At 39.7% G+C, this 25,535-nt stretch overlaps 1 protein-coding gene across 1 annotated transcript in view; it reads right to left on the bottom strand.

Annotated features, from left to right (window-relative positions):
- Positions 1-5,600: 5,600 nt before the first annotated feature.
- Positions 5,601-25,535, bottom strand: part of XK (X-linked Kx blood group antigen, Kell and VPS13A binding protein) — a 46,874-nt gene continuing 26,939 nt past the window's right edge. The window contains exon 3 of the mRNA XM_070606308.1: positions 5,601-9,432. Within this exon, the coding sequence (XP_070462409.1) occupies positions 8,606-9,432 (827 nt within the window). The 3' untranslated portion in view covers positions 5,601-8,605. The remainder of the gene's footprint in view (positions 9,433-25,535) is intronic.

The raw sequence follows: 25,535 nt of genomic DNA, 5'->3' as shown, positions 1-25,535 counted from the left end.
CTTGCTACTTACTGTGCTGCCACAGGAAGGTTTCTTTATCTCACTAGTCTCAGCTTTCTTATCATAAAATGGAAATAACTGCTGCATAGGATTGTTGTGAGGAGTAAAAGTAATCAGGTGTGGAAGACGCTTAGTGTAGTGCCTGGCTCATGTCAACACTATCATTTTCTTGTCCCTCTCACAATGTGGCCCCTGATCACCCCTCCAGTCTCATCTCTTTCCATGTTCCAGCAACACTGACCTACGGACTGTTCCCTGATTAGAAATGTCCTTTTTACTAATTCCAGGCCTTTGCACATGCTGTTCCCTTTACCAGGGACATTCTTTCCAGTGCCTTTACCAGGCGAATGCCTACTCATGCTTCAGATCTCAAGCAGGGGCAGGTCCAAGTTTTATGGGGCCTGAAACGTAGACAATTTGGTCTGGGAAGAGGCTTTAAAAAAAGGCATTAAAAAATATGAATTCAAAATTAGATACAAAGTGAAAGTGTATTCAGAATGAAAAGGAAATCACAACGAATTCCTGATGCCTTAGAGATTCAGGCCCCTTCCTTCTGTGATCTCTTCAGACAGTGTGGCAGAAGTGCTTAGTAGATATGCTTCCCAATTGCATCCTGACTTCTCCTTCCCATCAAGAACATGCTACAACTTCAGCGTTCACTGTGGGGCTTGAAGCTTAAGCTTTATAAACTTCAGGGTAAATGCACCACAGGCCTCGGATTAATTGCCACTTTCTCTGTGAATCTTCTCTCAACCTCCAAGACCAGATCTGGGCTCCTTATCTCTGTCGCTAGGGCCTCCTGGGTATACTCCTATCATAGCTCTTGCCTCCGTGCACTGAAATCATCAGGTTGGGTAACTGTCTCTTCAAATAGCCTATGAGTTCTGGAAACCAGGGCTAGTTTCTTGCTCACCAGTCTACCCTCAGTGCCTAGTCCAGCACCTGGCACATGGGGGCGCTCTTTAAACATCTGTTGAACTAATGAATGACTATCTGGTTTTCCCCTTCTAACCTCTGGGATCCTTAATTCTTCAGAGCTGAGAAGAATTCTCCTCCCTGCTCCTTCCGGATGTCCACAGCTCCACAATTTCAATCTTGTGACATTAAGACAACCACACTAGTAGGCATTCTCATGGGAGAACTGGGTGTAATCGACACTATTTAGTTCAATATATGGCTTCTTTCAGAGAGCTTCTTAACCAGGGACGTATAAGGCACGAGGAGATGAGGTAAGTACGGAATTCTGGGGGGGTGAAGAGGGGATAGGGAGCTTTCACATTCGCCCCCAATTCATCAGCTTAGCTGGGACTTTGTTTTCAAAAATGTGAATGAAAGATACCACAGGTTGCTCAGCAAATGGCTATTTCCCCCACTCATTGTTGCCTGCAGAACCCTATTTTTGTGGGTATTCTTCCTCTCATAAGCTAAGGGATAGTGGCCCCTTTGCTAGCCCCAAGGGGTGAATGCTGTGTAGTCAAAGGAAACTGTAGCAATTCCATTCTCCTTGCCAGCGACAGCTTTAGAGGTGCGGATGTGACTGAGCCTCAGCCAATGAGAAGTCTGGGAAATTCTGCTGCAGGTGGAGGGGGGCTTCTTGGACAGAGTTTCCTCCTGAAATAAGAGGGATACCCAAAGGAAAATCCTCTTTCTAATTTTGGATTCACTTGTGTAAATGTGATGCTTGAAGCTCAGGTTGCCGTCTTGCAGTCATAAGGAGACAAGTATGAAGGTGAAGCAACAGGCTGGAAAGCCTCTAGGGCCTCAGGCTGTTCGGCCCACTGGAATCTAGAATCACCTCTCTCCAAACTTCTTGTTAGATCAGATAACAAAATCCTGTTGTTTAAGCCGTTTTTATTTTTTAAAGATTGGCACCTGAGCTAACATCTGTTGCTAATCTTCTTTTTTTTTTCCCTTCTTCTTCTCCTCTCCAAAGCCCCCCAGTACATAGTTTATATTCTAGTTGTAGGTCCTTCTGGTTCTGCTATGTGGGATGCCACCTCAGCATGGCCTGATGAGCGGTGCTAGGTCTGCGCCCAGGATCCCAACCGGTGAAACCCTGGGCCTCTGAAGCAGAGCATGCGAACTTAAACACTCGGCCATGGGACGGCCCCCGTTTAAGCCATTTTTAATCAGCCGTTCTACAAATTGTAGCTGAAAGCCCCTTGATATAATTTCTAATAAGGCCAAGGAGGCGAATTAGAAGGTGAATTGAAGAAGGCATAGAAATCACTTTATTATTTTGACGGTTATTAAGCTAAAAATATACATTTATTAGTCCTTTGAAATTGTAAAAGCATTTCACCTTGGTGACATACTTCGTGTGAAGGGAGATAATTTACTTTTTGAGGGTAAAACATTTACATTACATTTTCAAAATAAAAGTATTTCCTTATCTCTTGAATTGAGCTGGAAATGACAAAAGCCAAGGGATTGGCATGTGAACAGCCCTCATTTGAAAAGGAAAAGAGTATACTCTAAGTATCCATGAGAAAATATTCCAGCCAAGAAAAAGCCTTCAAACATAGTAGTTCCCAACATTTCCAATTACGGAGGAGGTGTTTTAAGGTCACCTCTCACATGATAGTGGTTAAATTTTTTTTTAATGATTTTATTTTTTCCTTTTTCTTCCCAAAACCCCCCCCCCCCCCCGGTATATAGTTGTATATTCTTCGTTGTGGGTCCTTCTAGTTGTGGCATGTGGGACACCACCTCAGCGTGGTTTGATGAGCAGTGCCATGTCCGCACCCAGGATTCGAACCAACGAAACACTGGGCCGCCTGCAGTGGAGTGAGCGAACTTAGCCACTCGGCCACAGGGCCAGCCCTGATAGTGGTTAAATTTTTAACACCTGTTCATGGTAGGGGCTGGGAGCATAATGACAACTTTAAATACAGCAACACTTTTAATCAGTCCTGTTCTATCACTCACAACGGCATCCTCATTGGTTTGAAAAATAATTGTCTAAGTGTGTGCCAGACATCTCTAGTTAGTGTACAAACATCTCTAGTTAGTGGAAAGCAGTGCAATGCCACTCTACTTCGTGGAGGTCTGCAGCCCTACAGCTGGGCACCACTGTTCTAGAAAATCCTGCCACTCTGCTTAAGAAACTCACCATGTTAGGAGAAGGTGACACCAGGGAGCCAGTCTCCTCTCCACCGGGGCGGTGATGGGGATGGTCTTGCAGCACCACTCCAAAATAGAATTTCTAAATCCTGTTTTGTTTCTTGAGTGCTATCGCTCCTGAAAACCTGACTCATTAACTGTAGAGTTCAGGTAATTAAAATAGGAAGCCGACTGATAAGAAATTAAACCAGTACGCATAATGCAGATGTCTGAGGAGGCTGAGAGTCCCAGGGCTCTAGGAAGCAGGCTAATCAGGCTTCAATCAGGAACTCATCATTCAGAGAGAGAGAATTAATTCAGGATGGGAGGCAGGGAGGGAGCAGAAGCACAGGCAGAATCTCAAAATCTATCTGGATGAGTCTCTCCTTGGGAGGAGGCAAAGCCTGAAACCCCCTCACAGGGAGGTGTATGCTGCAGCAGAGTCTGGATGGGAAGTTTTCTGATAACCTGCTGCAAAGAGATGCTTCCGCATACTGCTCTATACTCCTCAGCGACCCTCTGGGTTCTAAAGCCTGCTTAAACCAACACTGTTTTAGACTTCCTTGGTCTAATAATTTCCAGAGAAACAACCATGCAGAGAAGGTGACGAGGAAGAGTGAGGCACTCCTTGGGGCAGGCTCCTGCAACAGACACACCTTCTTAGCAGGTCAGGGGCCCAGTCTGATAGGGTTTGTTGTGTGCTGGGAAAGAAGGGATTGGGCATGTGTCTGAATTCCCAGCTCTGTACCAACCTCTGCTGCTATGAAGTGCCTTTTGCAGAAAAAGAGAAAAGGCTCAAAACATTACCCTTTTAATTACAGCATATAGTTGACATTTCTGAGTTGTTTCCTATTTGGAAAGATGTTCATGGAGAATATAGTCTCCTGGAAGGGGGGCACCCCAAGAAATATGGCCATAGAGGGATAATATATGCTCCCCTCACTCCCTTCCTAATCTTTACAGACTTGGGCCTAAACAATGTAAAACAGAACTATCAGAGTGGGGCGGGGGAGGGGAGTGAACTACAGGCTCACATATTAAGCAGCAGACACTTGATGCCTAAAGTGGGTATCCATAAAAAAGAATTACCTGCAGTTCTCCAGTAAACATTCCAAATTTAGCTTGAAGCTATTAGTCAGTATGAATAACATGCATATGTTTTCTTCAAATAGCTTTTCAAAGTCTGCTGTAGTTGTCCCAGCGTTCATGGGGAAGTTAAAACTTTTAACTAAAGAGAACCCTATAGAAGAGAGCTGAGTAGAATCACATTGTTGAGGAAGCTTTGTGAAAACAAATGAAGTGACTGGCACAATTTTTAAATGGAATATGGACTCTCGACTAGATCCATGTTAAATTTCCCGGCTTTGATCATTGTACTGTGACTATGTAAGAGGATGCCTTTGTTCTTAGGAAATACACACCGAAGTATTTAGGAATAAAGGGACAAAAGCGAGAAAGTGAGAATGAGAAAGCAAATACGGCAAAATGTTAGTGGGTGAACATGGGTGAAGGATAGAGAGGAATTCCTTTCCCTATTCTTGAGGCTCTTCTATTAGCTTGAAATTATATCAAAATAATACATTTACAAACATCAAATGAAGTAATTTTAGATTGGCCTACTTAAACACTATACTTGTTGACATTAAGTTTTCTCAAGGGGTTGATTTAACACCAAGAGATCTCTTTCAAAAGACTTATCTTATAGCTAAGTCTTTCCAAATTGCGAGGCCACCTTCAGAAGAAAAGGAATTATTGAAACAATCCATGTCTATATCATGCTCTGAAACAACTCCTTTAATAACTGATATTTTTTCCAACCATGGATTGTCATTTACATTTGATTATTAGATTATGTTGATATTGAATCACCCCTTCAGTATTTTATATTTCTGAATCAGTATACCATTTATGTTTGTCTAGATTTATATTGCCTCTCTTTTTTTGATTTGCACACAGCCATCAACAGACAGCTGAGCAGAATCTTAGAATCCAGCAGAGCAGCTTTAACAAGCGGAGTAAATGCTTACAAGACAATCAAAGGAGCTTCCATGGACTGTTGGTGTCTTGCAAAGCAGAATCCTAGTACTCTCAAATTTCTTATCCTACAGAAGGAATTTCCAGGTGAGGTTACAAAACAATAATTAATCATCAAAATCATATTCAAATTTCTGGGTTTATTTTTTTTTTGAGGAATATTAGCCCTGAGCTAACATCTGCCACCAATCCTCCTCTTTTTTGCAGAGGAAGACTGGCCCTGAGCTAACATCTGTGCCCATCTTCCTCTACTTTATATGTGAGATGCCTGCCACAGCATGGCTTGACAAGCAGTGCGTAGGTCTGCACCTGGGATGTGAACCAGTGAACCCCGGGCCGCCAAAGTGGAATGTGAGAACTTAACCACTGCGCCACCAGGCCGGCCCCAACAAATTTCTGTTTTTAAAATAGTCCCTGAAATCAAAAAGCCATGAAAAGACTGCATAAGGAATGAAACACGAGGAGAAATTGAAAAGTTAATTTATTATATGAATAAACATAAACAATATTTGAGTCAATGGCTGCAGAGAAGCAGCCTGCAAAAGCTCACATCCACAATTTATTGGCTAGGAAGTACTGACACGTACACTCATAACCACAGCACTAATGTTCTAAGGTGGTTTCCAAGGAAATGCTGCATTTGACAATCAGTTTTAATGTTTATTTTCCCATTTACAAGGCTGAAAAGATTAAACCCACATTCAATTAAAGTCTAGCAGGATCAGGCATTCAAGTTGTAAAGCACAATTATCAAAAGATGCTGCTATGTCCTTTAGGAAAGATGACAGATACAAAAATGATAAACTCACTTGCCATCAAAAGCAATTTCTCAGATTTCAGTGGGTCTTTTTCCTCCAAGTACCATGTGTTTGGGTGCTAATTTTTGTCAGCAACTGATGGTAAGAGAAAGGGCGACTGCTGGGTTCGCTCCAAGAGCAAAGACCATTTACACTTGCCCTTCCATAAGGCCAAAGGCCAACGTTATTCACTCAAGACACTCATGTGGGTGATGCTACTTGTTTCTTTTCTAACAGTAAAAAAATAATAATAATCTGTTTATGATTTGAATAACTAGAATAACAACTCCTTAAATATGCATGGCACTTTAAAAATATTTTCAAAGCATTTTCACATCTATTATTTAATTTGATCTTTCTGACAACCTCGTGAGGTAGGCTGGGCAAGGATATCATCCAAATGTGGTGGGTGAGTAAACTGAGGCATAGAACAATGAAACAACTTGCAGGGCTGGACAGGGAGATGCCAATCTCTACACTGTGCCATCTCCAGTAATGAAGAGAGAAAGTCTAAACATGTTTGATGATCTTATTTCAATATATTTTGAGGATATACTTCACCTCCTTCCAGCCAAATGATAGTAATTCAGTTGGAGCAGCTGTCATGACAAGTTATGGCATGTAATTAATTAGACAAAGCACTGAAAGTTTTACAAATTCGAATTATAACTGAAAAACATTTTAACTCTCAACACGAGAGGGAATTTGCTGGTTTGTTTGTCTTTAGGGCAACCTAGGTCTGCAGTCTGAATGATAATTTTGCCATTTTAGAGGTATAATATAAATAACTTCAAAACAAAAACTCTCAGTTCACTGTGACTTCAATGTTCACCATGTGGAAAAAACAAGCAGTGGTTTCTCTACCACAAAGTCAAGGGACATACATGGCCCCAAAGCAGGGGCATCTGTATATCAAGGGTTAAAGATGACAAAATGTCCAATTTAGTTACCAAACCTCTTTGTCCTTATAAATGTGGCTTATAATTGGGCTTTGGGAGTCTGACAGAGCATCACTGTTAGTTTGGTTTTGGGTCACTCAAGCTGCTTACCTATCTTCTACATTAAAATTACTTAAAATGTATTTGAAGGCTCAGATTTTGTAATGGGTCTTGAGACAGGCTTCCAAACCAAGGCGGGGAAGTAAATACCGGTCTCTCTATCCCTGTCTGACTACAACTCCTGCTCAAATTCACCATTTTTAACCTATCCCCTCACAGACTGGCTGTTAGAAACTGGACGGGTCAGAAAATTCAGCCATTATAGGTCCTTAGACTGTCAATGCTGATTGACTTGCAATGTCCAGCCTAGTCATTGACAGCTCACCTGTTTCCAGGTAGTTCATTAACAGGGTTTTTATGGCAGAAATAATGGCATTAGATCCAGGCACTTTCCCAAGACAACTGAGGATATGCTACAAAACCCTTTTATGAAACAAATAGGGTTCTGGGTTAAAGGAGAAATTATATTGAAGACAGAGAGTGTAGGAGGATAAAATTGGGGATCTTGTTCAAATCAAAATGCACTCAAGTTAAAGACAAAAATCTGGTCATTTCACCTTTTTCTATAATTGAAAGTTTCTGAAATCAATATCTAGCTGGGGGGGGGTGACTCTTTTCCTTTAAATGAAAGTAATGAAAATTAAAATGCCCTATAAACCTGCGCTAAGTGATAGATTTCTGTGGAGTTTTCTAGAAAAACAAGTTAACCAAGGTAACTCTTGTCTAAAACTTTCTTGACAAGCAAGGAGGAGGGGGAGTGAATACTATGAGTTTTATTTTCCTCTTTCTTAGGAAGGCAAATCCTAGCAAATTCTAGAAATTTCCCAGAATTGTAGGACAGGACTGAACCTTGAAGAGGTTTAAGCCTACCTTCTAGCAGATTCAGATCTTCAACCATCCTGAGAAGAATTCTGCTTACAAAAGTCTATATAATTTTAATGTTTTAACAACCTTCTTGATGCAGAATTTCTTCAACATATTGAAGGAACACAACTTTCCTAAAATGCTAGGGCTTCCACAACCAAATTTAGAATTCAGTTTTACATCCATGGGTCCTGGGGAATAGTCCCAAATCTAGACTTTTGAACCAATTAGAGATAGCAGGCCAAGGTGGCTACAGTTGGTTATGTACAAAGAGCCCTAATGAGATGAAAATGGAATATCTCTGTATTTAAAAACCAAACATGAACAGCCCTCTCGGAAAACTCTGACAGGAATGATGTTGCTGATGGTGAAACCCCAGGAACCTTCTTTGGTGATCAGGACAGTTCTTGGGTGAAACTATGCTCAGGGATAATAAAACATTAGGCTACCCAGACCAGCAATCCAGAAAACTAGAAAAGAAGAAAACCACTGTCCTCATTTTACCTGATGGATGTAACCAGCCCAACTCAGATATCATCGATACTTTTTCAGTGAAAAGGCCAGTAACACCCGGGAGAACATGGTCAACTGTGCATGGTGGTGCCTTAGGCTGCCCCTTCAACACTCAGGGGTTTCCCTGGCTTCTCCCCATAGTTCCCATATGCCCAAAAGCTCTCTAAAGGGGAGCAACTCACAAAGAGTTGAGAGCTAACTTCCTGCTCTGTTAACTGCGCAGGGCTCATCACTTGTGTGAGGAACAGGGATCAACCCAGAATACATATATCTGTGCCCCAAGAGACTCAGGTCCTATTAAATAGAGCAGAACTCATTGGGATTCAAGATCTCGCTGGGCATAGAACTTATTTTACTGCTAGAAGGTGTCTCATCTATGTCCGCAGGTGACCTAAGATCTGCCTTTCCTACAGACTCACAGGATTTCTGCCGCCTGCAGTCACAGCAAACACACCTTAGCCACTCCTGAAGGCCTTCAGAAACACTGGTGGAAAAGAGCTTTTTGCAAGGATGGAAGAACTGATAGAACACGAGCATGAACAGAATGGCTGTGCAGTACCCAATGAGCAACTGCAGAATCAACAGAGGTGCACACACATACATATAGATGTCGGTCTTGTAAAGATACCACATGAGGAGGAGGAAGGCGTTCTCAACGAATCTCAGCATGTAGTACACCAGTAGCTGGTACCAGTTCTGGGACTTGCTGATGAGGTCAGGGTTGTTGATTTTCAGCTGCACAGCTGACCAGCAGAACATGTTGATACCAGCATAGAGGAAGGTGAGGAAGCACAGCACGATGGTGGTGCCCACGCGACTGAGGGCCTTCTCGATGTTCTCAGGGAACGGGGAGCCACTACACCAGAAGAGGATCCAGGGGTAGAAGAAGAAGCTGAGGAAGTTGATGAGTATGATCATCACCACCCAGGCCTTCAGGACGGAAGTAAAGAGGACCAGGACCACAACTCGAGTGGCAATCTCAAAGCTCCTCCAGAGGAAGATACAAACATAGGCCAGAGGCTTGACTTTTACAAGGTATTCATCGTACTTGATCTTGATGGCTAGGATGTTGCAGCGCAAGGCTCCATACACAATGGATAACAGAGACAGGACCATAAAGAAACCTGGGGAGAGAAGAGAATGAGCACCGTCAAGTCTCACCTCCACCAAGAATCCTACTGTGGCAGACACTCTGTCAGTCCACTGCCCATATTCCTTCGATCCTTCTGTTTTATGTACACAGGCTGACTTCCAGCTCCCAGTATCTGCTCACTGTGCCTGAGGGCTTTTTCCAGGGTTGCAGAAGGCTGCTCTGCCCAGGTACCTGGCAGGCCCGGGAGAGCCGTCAATACCCCAATTCTAGCCCTGATAAGAGCTGGAATATAACTACCCTAGCTCCCCCACCCCTTGGGTAGAATAATTCTGAGGCATGTGTTCTATAATATTTACCAGTATTTCCTCATACGATTACTTTCTACTCACCCACGGTCTAATAAAGCTCCCATTATTGGCTGCCTCCCCTTCCCTGTCTCATTTCCCTTCTCCCGTCTTCCTTACACCTTCCTCCAAACATACATGCACTCAAATCCCCGTCTCAGGATCTGTTTCAGGGTCAACTCAAACTAAAACACCTTCCTGACCCCATCATGGTCTGTCTGAATATGTCTAGTCCTTTACGTGGTATGTTTTTCTAGCTTATAAGCTCCTGAGGAGTCAAGAGCAGCCATGTTTGATAATTCTTCTCGACGCCCCTCAACATACGCCAGTAGTAGGTACACCAACAGAAGACACTCAATAATAAATTGCTCAGTGAGTTCCTCTCTATCTACAGGACCTTTTAAATCGATATGCTGACTACGGAATGCTCACTTTTCTTTACTCTTCAGTTATATTCTTAAATTCCACAGAGAGCTGAAGAAATGAGAATCTCACTGTGAGTGAGAGGCAATCTGTCTTGGACTGAAAGGCCTTAGTGTTTCAAGAAGTCTCAACTCTAGCTGTTTATTTCTTAAAATGACTTATGGCTAATGGGTTTATCCAGTTTATAAGCAGGAGAAGTTTGGGGGGACAAGAGGTGACTCACTTAAGGGGAGCATGGTACCATGTTCAAGAGCATGACACTGTTAGCTGTGAGTTCTATTATCTAAGCAACGTGCTGCTAACCATGAGCACAGACTGTGTGGTCAAAACTGAAATACAACCACTTACTACAGGCTGCCACCACCTCCAGATATTGGAGCACGAAGGGACAGGAGCAGGGCTTGGAGAGAGGAACTGAGAGTCTGGCTCTAGTTTTGCTCTTGTCTCACCAGGCTACGGTGGGGAAATGGCAATCTCTCTGGGTTCTGTTTTTTCACCCATAAAATTGAGATGATCATACCTTCCATGCCTGCCTCTTAAAGCGCAATGTCTATGTAACATAATTGTCTCTACCTAAATCTATAATTTTAAATGCATGAAAATAAAGGCTTTTTCTTATTATTTTATAACTGGAAGTTTGTACCTTTTGACTCCCTTCACCCATTTCACCCACCCCCCCAACCTCCACCTCTGGCAACCATCAATCTGTTCTCTGTATCTATGAACTTAATTTGTTTTGTTTTTTAGATTCCACATGTAAGTGAGATCATACAGTATTTGTCTTTCTCTGTCTGACTTATTTCACTTAGCATAATGCCCTCAAGGTCCATCCATGTTGTTGCAAATGGCAAGATTCCATTTGTTTTTTTTATGCCTGAATAATATTCTATTGTGTATATATACACTACATTTTCTTTATACATTCATCCGTTGATGGACACTTAGATAGTTTCCATATCTTGACTATTGTAAATACTGCTGCAACAAACACAGGGGTGTATATATCTTTTTGAGTTGTTTCATTTTCTTCAGATAAATACCCAGAAGTGAAATTGCTGGATCACACTGTAGTTTTACTTTTAATTTTTTAAGGAAATTCTATTCCATAGTGGCTGCACCAATTTATATTCCTATCAACAGTCCACAAGTGTCCCCTTTTCTCCACATCATCTCCAACACATGTTATTTCTTGTCTTTTTGATAATAGTCATTCTAACAGGTGTGAGGTGATAGCTCATTGTGGTTTTGATTTGCATTTCCTTGATGATTAGTGATGTTGAGCATCTTTTCATGTACCTGTTGGCCATTTGTATGCCTTTTCTTGAAAAATATCTATTTAGATCCTCTGCCCACTTTTTAATAAGATTATTTGGTTTTCTTGTACTGAGTTGTATGACTTCTTTATATATTTTGATATTAACCCCTTATGAAATATACAATTTGCAAATATTTTCTCCCATTTGGTAGGTTGGGAGAAACCTACTTTTTCATTTTGTTGACGGTTGATGGTACAGCATGGTGACTATAGTTAATAATACTGTGTTGCATATCTAAAAGTTGTTAAGAGAGTAGAAGTTAAAAGCTCTCACCATAAGAAAAAATTCTCTAACTATGAGTGGTGACTGATGTTAACTAGATTTATTGTGGTGATCATTTTGTAATATATACAAATACAAAATCATTATGTTGTATACCTAAAACTAATATAATGTATGCCAATTCTACTTCAATAAAAATAAATAAAATAAAATGCATGGGGATAAAGGGATTTTTTCTTATTTAAGTTCTGAATCAATGGAAAAACATCTATATTTGGTGGGCATAAAAACTCTGAAGCCTTGGCACTTATTTGCCTGGGAGAAGCTCAATTTTACTCAAAGCATCAACTTTTCCCACAGTCTTTTGGCCCTGACTTAAATCATGGATATCATTCACTGGAAAGACTGCCATCTACTAATCGAATTTAAAAGACAGAAATATTATCACAGGAGTCGACTGGGAAGTAATTGGACTGAGTTATCTTTCCTAAGAAGCAAATTCAGCGGAGCATTGGGAAGCAGTGCATACTGACACTTGTGATATATTTTTATATGTGTGGTAAAAGTTTCTATACTTTAAGGATTCAGTATTGAATCCTTTTCTTTCAGTTCTAATGTTTTCTCTACTATAAGAAAAAATGCTCCAAATGCAGAAGATGAGCTAAGCATAAATAAATAAAGTGTAAATTATGTATTCATACTACAGTATTTATAGTGTTATACTAATGGTATTTTAACTCTATTTATTACCTTTAGCAATGCAATGACCCAAATAATTTTTAAGCATATATTCATTTTCTTGTTAGATCAATTATTTCCAAATTACATCTTTTTCTTTATCAAGAGAATTATCCAATTATTACCCAATTGGTGCTTAGAGCAATCAACCACTGATGCCTTCTGAGACTACAAAGAAATTATCTTGAAATCACTGACTTCAATCATCACTCCCACTGTTGGGTGCTCACTGTATAATGTGACAGATAGAAAGGGGACCAGGAAGAGAGAGATACACTTGGGAGACAAGAAACTTGTACAAAATGCTTGGAATGTGCATTTCTACCTCTAGAATTAAGCTGTTATCTAATGAATGGCTAGGATGATGCTCATGCAAATACCTCCTTATTCACACTTAAATGGAGAAAAGTTCCCTGACACCATTTCCCAACCTTATCTTCCCACAGTCAACACAAAAGGGGATCAGTTGGCAGTCCTGCCCATTTAAGTGGTACTTCATAGAAGTCTAACATCCCCTAATAATCCTCATTTCCTATGAGTGTGTGTGTGTGGGGGGAGGGGGGCGGAATTTTGCTGTTTTCATCTTTTATTAGAAGGCAAGACATTACTTTAGGCAAAGCTAACAAGAAGGCTTTGGCAATATTCCAAATGCCTGCCACACTTACAAAGCTTTTTCCCACTCAATTCCAGCCAAATGAACTCCTTCCAAATGAACTCACTTCCTACTTCACAGAGAAATTAATTGTTACTAGGCATGAATTTGCTCATTTCCTGACTTGACACCAAAAACTTAATCTGTATGTTAAGTAATGGAGAACATTCTATTCCACAGGATTCCACTTAGGAAGAGAATTCCATTTGTAGGACAAGGAGGAACAATTTCTCTGTTGCTTTGGAGAGATAACAGAGGCTGCTCTCAAAGGGGAGCATGGTAAATGGTTGTTCTCTGTAATGTGACAACTCTCTGTAGACCCTGGATCTTCAATAAAATGACTGAACTCATGAAATGCTTAGGTGGAAGAGATTTTTCAAAAAAATTAGTGAATGACATCAAGGGAGGAACTGAGGCAACCTGACGGAGTACAGTGGCAGAAGTAAACTGGAGGAGTTAGCACTGTAAGCTTCTGGAAATTGGAATTTTAACCCAATTTCTGAGGGACAGTATTTTTATGTTTTTATTTCTCAAATCGGTAGACAAGTGTCTTTCTTACTGGAGCCAGAATCTCCACCTGTGCTATACTCTATCACCTGCCTCCTTCTCAAAAATCTGGCTCCATCAATTATCATCTTTCTCTTCTAAATTTTCAACTGCTCTGTCTATCTTGGCTCTTTCTCCTGAGTGTATGAATATGCCTAGGTCAGCTGCATCTAAAAGATCATCCTTCATTGGCAAAAACGTGCATAATTGTTGAAGCTGTGTGATGGCTACATGAAGACTCATTATAATAGCCTCTCAATATTTTTGTTTGATTCAATAGATATTTATTAATTCCCAGCTATCCATCTTCTCTCAATTTGGAAGGGGGGATATTGGACAATATGGCAAGGGACATATTTTTGCCTTTTAGCAAAAGGAACTGATAAAAACAAGTTGGAATTGTGTGGCCTTTCCCAGGTCTGAAACTCTGAGGAGGGAAGCCTCTCAATATTTTTGTATGTTGGATAATTTATAAAATAATAATGCTGGGAGGCAGGGAGGAAGGAAGGAAGGGGAAGGGAAAGGAAGGAGGGAGGGAGGGGGTGGGGAGAGAGGAAGAGAGGGAGGGGAGAGAGGGAGGAAAGGAGGGAAGGGAGGAAGGAAGGACGGAAGGAGGGAGGGAGGGAAAGAGGGAGGGAGGGAGGGAAGGAGGGAGGGAGGGAGGGAGGGAGGGCGGGAGGGAAGGAAGAAAGGAATGAAGGAAGGAAGGAAAAAGAAAAGGGTAAGTGAGGGAGAGACGAAGGAGCCCTCCCTTCACCCTACACTTCTTTCTGTCTACTACTACACTCTCTTTGACTCTTTTCCATCAACCCTCTTGAGTTATCTCTAATCAAAACACTAACTTTTTAATCCTCAACCCCTTGCAACCTGAATTCTGCCCTTGCTCCTTCCTAATCTCTCTGCAACATCTGATGTCGTTCATTCCCACCTTCTTGAAACTTTTCCTGTAGGACTGACACTTGATTTTCTCCTAATCATCTTTTCACTTTCCTTGCAGCCCCTTCTCAATTTCATCCATAGGTACATCTTTCTCCTCCACTCAGGAACTATGGTTTTATTTCCTCCTTCTATCCAAGGGCCTGCCAGATTTCTCTTCCTAGATATCTTATAGGTGCCTCAAAAACAAAACAAAAGGACACGGACAGAACAAAACTTACACATCCCTGAAAATCTCCTCTAACATTTCCTCTAGCAGCCCATAACATCATCACCTCAGATCATCCTACGTGTTAACTAGCACTCTTCACCTGCCTCTCCCATCACACCCAAATAGACCTCTAAGCTTTCGCTACTCAGTGTAGCATGAGTAGTTGCATGGACCAGCAGCATTGATATTGACTGGGAGATGGTTAGAAGTGCTCCACCTCAAACCCACTGAGTCAGAATCTGCATTTTAATAAGATTTTAATAAGGTTTTGCATACTAAAGTGTCAGTACTCTTGCCTTTCCAGTTCTGTCACTTGTTAGCTCTCCTATGGCTCTTGCCACAAGCTCCTAACTGATCTGTTTCTCTGCCACCAGCCTTCCTCTTCTCTGTCTGCCTGGATAAACTCTACTTGTTCTTCAAGGTTCAGTTAAATTGTCACCTCATTAATGGTGCCTTTCCTCAGCCTTCATGCATTCATTCAGTCGTGCTAAATGCTTCCAAGACTCTTCCAAGCTCAGTTAACTGCCGCTCTATTGAGATCTTACAGCCACCTATGCATATCCTTATCTCATCACTTAGTACCTTTGGTTTACTTGTCTATTACCTATTAGAGAGCCATCTCCTAGAGGTAGCTACTGTTTTATACAAATTTTTAAAATATTTTTCCAGTTAATAGAGATATAATTGACATACTCTGTATAAGTTTAAGATGTACAGCATGATGGCTTGATTTACATATATTATGAAATGACTACCACAATAGGTTTAGTTAACACCCATCATCTCATATAAAAAAATAAAAAGAAAACAAAAAAAATTCCTCTTGTAATGAGAATTCTAAGGATCTACTCTCAACAATTTTCCTCTATATCATAAAGCGGTGTTAACTAGAGTTATCACGTTTTACATTACATCCCTAGTACTTATTTATCTTATAACTAGAAGCACCTTTTTTATCACTGACACCTAGCACAGTGACTGGCACAAAGTAGGTAATCAATATACTTATGTTAAATAAATGAATGAAAAATTGCACAATCTGTGAATTGCCTTTTTTCACTACTGAATGAGGAATTTAAGCTGCGTATCTCTCACAGGCACAAGGGAAGTAAGCAATGAGAACTCTCAAAGCCCCTTACCAGAGGGTGACTTCTGTGGTTATGGGCTTCCTATGCAAATACATCTGCTTCCACGGGCCTTTCTCAATCAAGAAGTTATACCTGTTTCCAACATTTCCTGACACGTAGGATCCAAATTAGAAAGGGTCTTTGAGATTTAAGTCTACACTCTAAAAATTCTCTTTGAGGTACCTGAGAGGCCTGGAAAACAGGTAGATGTAGAAACTATGCAATATTCTCTGACCACAGGAGTAACTAAGGGAGATAAGTACTGCTTCTGGATGTGGGGCCCAACCAGAATTAAGACAGGTCTGGATTATCTTGGCAGTGTCGTGTCTTCCTGGCCAGTTATCCAGATAACTGTTCCTGCTGGATTCCACAGCTTACTCCCTGGAGTTATCCTTGACCACTTATTATAGGACCCAGTGTTCTTCTGCTTTTATTCCATCCTAGGCCCTGACAACTGGTCAGCAAATTGTTAATGACGAGGTTGACAATGAGAGAGGTCATTATCACCATGAGCTTTTACCCACATCTGCCACCCTCCCTCCCCAGTTGTTACCACAAATATTGCTTTGGTTCTTTAACAGCTTTAGTGAGATACAATTCACATACCCTATAATTCACAATTTAAAGTGTACAATTCAATGTTTTTTTGTTTGTTTTTTTGTGTGGTTTTTTCTGAGGAAGATTAGCCCTGGGCTAACATCTGCCACCAATTCTCCTCTTTTTGCTGAGGCAGATTGGCCCTGACCTAACATCCGTGCCCATCTTCCTCTATTTTATATGTGGGATGCCTGCCACAGCATGGCTTGATAAGCGGTGCATAGGTCCATGCTCAGGATCCGAACCAGTGAACCCAGGGCTGCTGAAGTGGAGCATGCAAACTCAACCACTACACCACTGAGCCGGCTCCTCAATGGTTTTTGTTTTAAGTAGATTCAGAGATATGTACAACCACCACCAGAGTCAATTTTAGTACATTTTCATCACTTCAAAAGAAACCCTGTATCCTTAGCTATCATTCCTCCATCCTCCTCCCTCAACCCCCAGTGCTAAGCAACCACTAATCTACTTGCCGTCTCTATAGATTTCCCTATTCTGTACTTTCATATGAATGAAATCATATACTATGTGGTCTTTTGTGACTAGTTTCTTACACTTAGCATAATGTTTTCAAAGTTCATCTATACTGTAGTATGTTATCAGTTCTTCCTTCCTTTTTATGGTCAAATAATATTCCATTGTATGGCTATACTACATTTTGTGTATCCAATCATCAGTTGATAGAAATCTGGGTTATTTCCACCTTCTGGCTATTGTGAATAGTGCTGCTATGAACATTTGTGTACAAATATGTTTTAATTTCTGTTGGGTCTAGAGAAGTAGAATTGCTGGGTCGTATGGTAACTTAATGTTTAATTGAACTGCCAGGCTATTTTCCAAAGCGACTGTACCGTTTCACATTCTCACCAGCAGTGTCTAAGGGTTCCAATTGCTCCATATCTTCACCAATGTTTGTTATCATTATTAACTTGTATTTTTACTATCATTAACTTTTTGATTCTAGCCATCCTAGTGGGTGTGAAGTGGTATCTTGTGATTTTGATATGCACTTGCCTTATGACTAATGATGTCGAGCATCTTTTCATGTGCTTATTGGCCATCTGTATATCCTCCTTAGTTGCTTTTGGTTCTAACTATGGAACAAATTCATAATATATTTCACAATGTCCCATATGTATCTCAAAAAGTTTGCCACAATTCAAAGGCCAGAACAGCATAGACTAATTTAAGAACAATATAGTAACCCTACCCATAGCCATCAATGAGCATTTAAAATGAAAACAAAACAGTACAATTCTATCTTCTCATGCGTTTTTACTTTCCCCAAAAAAAAGGCATCAGAAAGCAAAAAGAGGATTTCCATGCTGGCAATGGCAGATTAGTTTGTTTTGGGCCACTATTTCTGCCAAGAACAAGTGGACAAACATCTGCTCGAAGGAATCAGAGATCTACCAAAGCAATGAGTACTTCTGGGGCCAAGATCTCAAAGAGAAGAAAAGTCCCAAAAGAAAATTCTGAAGCTGATTTTTCCCTCAAGACATTTGCCCATATGATAGCGGGTACTAACAAGCTAAGAATCTGAACACAGCTTTCAGCAGTCTCTCAAAGCTGATGGGTGTGGGAGCAAATATTGACATTCTGGTCCTGTAATGGTCCTGGTATATGTCCAAAGCTTTCTGGTAGGAATCCAAAGGACTACACACTAGCAGTAAGCGTGACTAGAAATAGGTAAGCCCTCACAAAGAAGGTATATATTTCAACCAACTCAAGTTGTGATCGAATCAGGGTGATCTGTATCTAGTCCAATTGCCCGCCATAAACAAAAGTAAAGTCCCCCTGGAGAAAGATAACTCGTCCAGAACCTCAAAGCATCTCTATTTCTTACACAAACATTTGGCATTTAATTAAAAATAACATGGCATGCCAACAACAAAAATAAAAAGAGATCAAAATCCAAGAATAAAAAGCGATAATAAAAACAGACTCCTAGGAAATACAGATACTGGAATTATCTGACATGGACTTAAAAATATCTGTAAATAGTATGTTCATGAAATTATATGACAAGATAGAGAATTTATCAGAGACTGGAAACTACTTTAAAAACTCAAACGAAAATTCTAGAACTGAAAAATAAAACAGATAAAACTAAGAAATCAACAGATGGGTTTAACAGATTAGAAATAGCTATAAAGATAATTAGTACTGAGTAAAAGGCAAGTTAGAAGAAAATAGAGAAACAAAAAGCATGAAAGACTTATGGGAAAGGGAAAATGGAGAGAGAGAGAGAGAAAAGAAAAAGAGTGGGTCAGAAGCAATATTTAAAGTTATAAAGGCTAAGAATTTTCCCAAACTGCTAAAATATCAAACTAAACCCCAAGCAGGATAAATAAAAAGAAAAGTACAACTAAACACGCCATGTTAAAATTGCTGAACACCAAAGTCAAAGTGACTATCTTAAAAGCAATTAGAAAAAAACAAACAAAAAAACAGAATAACTTCAAAGGAGGAACAGTAACAAGGACAGCTGGCATCTCAACAGAAACAATGGAAGCCAGAGGACAAAGGAATGAAGATCTGAAAGTGGAAAGAAAATGACCTCTAACATAGACTTCCATACCCAAAGATGAAGGTAAAAGAAAGCCATTTTAAGACAAAACAGAAATGAGGGACTTTGTCACCAGCAGACCTGCTCTAAAGGAAATACTAAAGGTAGTATTTTAAAGCCAAACAAAATGATCCCACATGGAAACATGAAGATACAGGAATGTCTGCACAAGGACCAAAAGGATAAATACAACTCAGTTTTTCTAACAGGCAAAAAGACTTGAACAGTCACTTCACACATACACACAGAGACAATAAAGGATGGTCACTGAAGATGTGAAAAGAAACTCAAGCTCATTAGTCATCAGGAAATGCAAATCAAAACTGAAATGAGACACTATTACACATCCACTGTATTACTAAAAGTAAAACCAAGTGTTGGCAAGGATGTGGAGCAACTGGAACTCTTATACACTGCTTGTGGGAATGTAAAATGGTACAACCACTTTTGCAGTTTCCACGAAAGCTAAACATAGGCTTTCCCTATGGCCCAGCAATTCTACTCCTGAGTATAGATGTAACAGAACTGCATATATATGTATACTAAAAGGCACGTACAAGGGTATTTTCGACACCATTATTTTATTTTTAGCTGAACAGGAAATGTTTATCTATGTAGCTAGTTTCAGGTTTTTCTACAGCATTATTTTTAATAATTCCAATCTGAAAATAACTTCAATATTAATCAAGAGAAGAATATATCAATTCATTGTGGTGTATTTATACAATGGAATACTACACAGCAATGCTAAAGAACAAACTTCTGCTCTAAGCCACACATGGATAACTCTCACAAATACAGTGTTGAATGAAAGAAGCTAGACCTCTGAGTCCATTTATATTAAAATTTTTAAAAAACAGGAAAATCTAATCTGTGACGTTAGAAGTCTACTTTCTGCTTAGCGGTTACTCTTTGGGAAGGAAGGTTGTGAAAGGGATTGAGAAAAGGTACCAGGGAGGTTTCTGGAAGTGCAGGTACTCTTCTGTTTCTTGACCTGGATAAGGGGCTACATGGGTGTGTTTAATTTGTGATAATTCATCAAGTTTCACCCATGTGATGAGTATAGTTTTCTGTATACATTTTATACTTCAATAAAAATGTTTATTTAAAAACATCTAGGTGTACTACTACTATACTTATTACATACTCAATAAATGTTTATTAGATTGAATTTTTTTTAAAGGCAAAAGACTGCTCTTTCATTATTGTAATGAAATTGTTTAAGAAATAATTTCCTTCCCCACTCTGGCAAAATGCCAAGCAGAAAACAAGCAGTCTAAACCCCTACTTAGATCACTATAGCAAAACTGGTTCTACAGACATAACCAGAATGACACCCTCATACTGTAAAATACATCTTAAAGTTCTAGTGACTAAGACCTTACTGTTACTAAAATCTCTCTTGAACATCTGCCAGTTTACCAGATGTTTAGTCAGAAGTTGAGGACTTTCCTTTCAATACAGATTTCTATCTTGTTTAGTACTCAGAATCGTCAGAACAAATTTTATGGCCCATCACTCACAGCACACATGATGTGATTATTACTGTCTGCTCTACAATCCCCAGAGATCCTGAATGATTTTGCTATTTTTCTCCCAGACATGTTTCGATCTCTTGCCCAAGGAGAGTGGAAGATAAAATCTCTTGCGGCTCATCTCTCTTATGCTCAAAAAAATTACTGCACTCTTACTTCTTGCCAGGGACTACTGGAAGCACTTTACAGGTACCCATCACTTAATCCTAATAACAATTCTATCAGGTAGGTACTGTTATTATCCTCATTATACAGATGAGAAAACAGAGACACAAGATACTAAATGACCCCAGAAATCACTCAGCTAGCAGAGCTGGACAAACCTAAGCAGTCTTGCTCTCGAGTCCTTAGTCTTAACCAGCAGGCAATATAATGAGGTCTATTTCACTAGCAGTGGTCTTAGCTCCACTTTTTCTCTCTTTTATCAACGAGAGGCAAGAAGCAGGAGTCTGCTACCCTTGAAACTGCCCAGGGCCTCAAAAAGTCTGGAGAATCCCCCTGGAGTATTTTTAGGGTTGTCCAACTTTTCCTTCCTTCCACTGAGCCCAAATTTCGTATCTATTTTCTATTACATGAGTATTCTATATATAAAGACTTCCTGAAATCATGCTGTTTAGGCACCTGGAAGTGGGTAAGCCTCATTCCACTAGGCTGGTTTCTGAGAATCGCCTCCCAAGGCACAACCAATGATCAGAAAGAAGTGGGGCATGCTCTTCTATCTGCCCTACCAACTTTCTTATCATCCTGCCTCAGGCAGAGAGAAGCAGCATAGTGAGTTGAGCTAGAGACAAAAAAAAAAAAAAAAAAAAAAAAAAAACCCTTCCCTTGCCCTCCACAGCCAGACAAAGGAAGTTAGTACCCGGCCCATGTGCAGAGGCCTCTATCAGGTTATCGAACAGCAAAATGGTAGCAGGACCACCCAGAACCCCAAACGAAAAGTTCTGCTTCTGCTGCAGATTCTCAACCATGGAAAGGCAGGCAAACCTTCTTAAAAAACAGTTACTCATGTACAGTGAACTTTATAAATAATCAGGCATGTTCACTTGACCCTCCACAACTGAAATAATCTCTTGCATTTTCTGCCTTTGCCAACACTTGAACCATAGACACTCACAAATGTTTGCACACACATCCCTACCTCCTATAGTCTTTTCAACTCCTACAATAATTCTTAGTATAATTTTTTTTCCCAAATCGATCTTCCCTTCCCTCTTTTCAAATGCTTTATTCTGTTCTTCTTATTTAATGGTCTTGTTTTATATTGTTTATGGTTGTAAACAACATGAAAATCTTTTAGAAACAGGTAAGATAAAAATAATTAAAAATGGATAAATAAATGGCTTAGCCCTTGCAAAAAAGATCTGACTTCTCCTTCTGTGTGTGACTGTGCCTGCTCAGTGCCCCAATTCTAAGCTGCATTACTAAGACCTACTTCCTTTACAGAGATATGGGTGAGGAATCAGAAGGTCCTATGCTGAATTCTTCAAACACAGGCTCTAGAAGGAAAGCTGAGAAGCTATATAAGCAGCATTGCCATGCCCCAGAGAACCCAAGCACAGCCTTGACAACACACTCTTTTTTTTTTTAAAGATTTTATTTTTTCCTTTTTCTCCCCAAAGCCCCCCAGTACATAGTTGTATATTCTTTGTTGTGGGTCTTTCTAGTTGTGGCATGTGGGACGCTGCCTCAGCATGGTTTGATGAGCAGTGTCATGTCCGCGCCCAGGATTCGAACCAACGAAACACTGGGCCGCGTGCAGCGGAGTGCGCGAACTTAACCGCTCGGCCACGGGGCCAGCCCCCCTTGACAACACACTCTTACACGGAAGTGGAGGGAGGGAGTGTGTGTCTTTCCGTTGAGTATCAAGTAACTTCCACTGGCGTATGACCACAGACTCCAGAAAAGAAAATCAAAGCCTACACCCAGGCAAAAGCCAAGCCTGAATGAAAAGTCTTGGTGGTACACAGAAGCATTCTTTCCCCAGTGCATTCGGAGGTGAGTTCAATTTAGGAGGAAAAGGTATAAACTCACCCTCAAGTCTTGCAGACTTCATATTGTCTCACACATTGACACATACCATTACACAATTATATAGACCATTGTTTAGATTGCTGTAGTAGCTATGTATGCTATATTGAGTATAGCTGAAAATGTTCTTTGGTGCAAAAATATATTAAAAACACAGATCTCACTTCTTTCTTGGATTTGCAATAGTCAACAAATTCATCTGGGTATAGGCCTATGAGAGTAGTATGAGATCCAAATCACAGACATCTAACACGGAGCAGAGGTTTGAGAAACTTCCATACTGGAGCAAAGTCAATATAATATACCTAAATCAACCTTAGGGTGAGAAGAAAACAAAGTACAGTAAATTTTTTACGGCTTCATTGAGGTATAGTTAATATACAAAGAACTGCATATATGTAATGTATACTGCTTGATGACTTTGGACACATGCAAGTCAAATTTTTAGTAACTAAAATTCAAAATAACCGCAAACTTCAATTAGCCCATATTTAACCAATTTTCCAATTAACCAATGCTCTGCTTTTAAGTAAAAGAGAAATATGTCAAACTTATATCCCTAATAGAATATAAACTCAACAAAAACAGAGATTTTGTTTTGTTCACTGATGTCTGGCACATACTAGGTGTTCAATAGACACTTGTTGAGTAAGTTAATTGGTAATGAGATTATTAAATAAAAAAATACTCTATTCAAGCCAGTGTTACATATCTTCTTCATTTACCAAACCATTACAAACAAATTCCAAATGGTGAACCATCTTCAATCCTTGAAGAATGTTTCTAGTATGTATGAGATCTTCTACAAAGAAAGGTAGAAAGCTAACAAATATAAGTCTGAAAAGTACACAAGCAAAATATATTTCTGGATGGCCCACGTTTACCAGAAAATCGAATGCCCAGAAATCTCCATTCTTTTTGGACTGTTTAACTGAGTTTCATAGCACACTTGGCACATTTGTTCTGCTGGTCACCCTTACATCGAAAGAGAAGAAATCAGTTAACCAACTCGCTGCTCAATGTATTATCATCCTTTTTATTAAGGATTAGCTAAAATAATTCAAATGCACTTCTAAAAGGTTTAAAAGTGAATAAGAAAACTTCAAAATCAAATAATTAGCAAGTTTTCTAGATTCTTTCTAGATATTCATCACTCTACACACACACTTCTTTTAATTAACCTTGACATTTGGATCCTGGTCCACATACACAAGAACTCAGAAAACGTTCACAGAAGCAGATGATAACAACTGCATGTCCTTAAATTCACCTCAAAGTGGCCAATTCTTGGAAGTCTTAAAGTCATGAATTTACTGTCCTACTTTTTCCTAAACACAGCCAACATATGCCATTGTAATAACCTTGTTACAAGATGTTTTGAATTTATGTTTAATATTATTTTCCCTAGAGAAAATTCAATTTCATTCTATCCACTGAGTCCAAATTACTTTTAGGTCTCTTGAGGCACAATTAGAAATACCAGAAATAGCTTCCAATTTGCAGCAAGCATTAAAAACTACTTATCTCTGGAAATATAAAGATCGGCTTTCTAAATCTTCTTTCTCAGTGTTCTAATGCTGAAAAACTGCAGAATCAGCCTTTAGAAAGGCCAGCAACACCAATGACTATTATCCACATTATTATATAGCTGTGTGAGCCAGTATGACCCTTTCCAAATGTTCCCCCTGCACATTTGCAAATCTCCAGCCCTTAGCCAACCTTTTATTCCCCCACTCAGCAGTCAGGGTGATCTCTGACTGCAGAAGATGAGGAAGGATTAAGTATGTCACACTTGAGACTAAAAGTCTGAATTCAATTCAATTTTTCAAAAAAGTCTTTAGTATGTCCACATACCTGTCACCAGGCTAGGTACTATTAAACATGTGCTGAAGGCATAAAAAACAGTGCCTGCGGTAATGTATGAGGGATGCTATTATTTATGCATATTCTTCTCAAAGTTCCTATTTTGGGATAGTTTTAAAAGTAGACATACAAAAGTTGGTTCTTTGAAAAGATCAGTAAAATGGATAAACTCCTAGCTGGACTGATCAAGAAAAAAAAAAGACAGACTATGAATTACCAACATCAGAAATGAGAGGATATTACTACAGTCCTACAGACATAAAATGTATAAGGGAATACTATTAACATTTGCCAATAAATCCAGTAACTTAGGTGAAATGGACAAATTGCTGGAAAAATACAACTTACCAAAAGTGACACAAGATGATATTAAAAATCTGAATAGCTGTCTATCCTCAAAAGAAATTAAATTCATTAGCAAAACCTTCCCCCCAAAATTAATTCATCACTGCTTTGCATCAAGACCAGAGAAGGAGGCAAAACACGGAATCCAAACTCACTTTAATCACCTTTTGTAAGGTTACAAATTCCATTAAAATCCATTAAAGTTACCAATGCTATATATTAAAAAAAATGTAGGCATATACCCCTTGTGGACTTTCTGCCTACTGCAGTGACCCTAAAAGGGCCCCTCCATAAGTAAACACTTAATGATACAGTAAATTAACCTCTTAGTGAGTACCTCACCAAGGGCCTGCACCACATGCCAATGTTTTCAGCTTATCTCATTTAATTTTCACAATCCTGTGAAACCTGTGTTGACAGATGCAGTTTACAGATGAAGAGACAAAAGGTCTGTGAACAGGGGCTGGCAAATGAAGTCCTATTTTTGTATAGTCCAAGAGCTAAGAACCTTTTGTACTTTTTTAAAGGGTTGTAAAAACAAACAAAAACAAGAATACGTGACACAGACCATAGACAGCCTGCAAAATCTACAACATTTACTATCTGTATCTTTATAGAAAATTGTTGCTTGCAATAGAACACTTTTAAGCTACAAAAAAGAATGAACTAGCACTACATTCAT

Source organism: Equus przewalskii, chromosome X (genome assembly GCF_037783145.1).
Source record: "Equus przewalskii isolate Varuska chromosome X, EquPr2, whole genome shotgun sequence".
Classification (NCBI taxonomy): Eukaryota; Metazoa; Chordata; class Mammalia; order Perissodactyla; family Equidae; genus Equus; species Equus przewalskii.
This window is presented reverse-complemented; position numbering and strand designations above follow the sequence as displayed.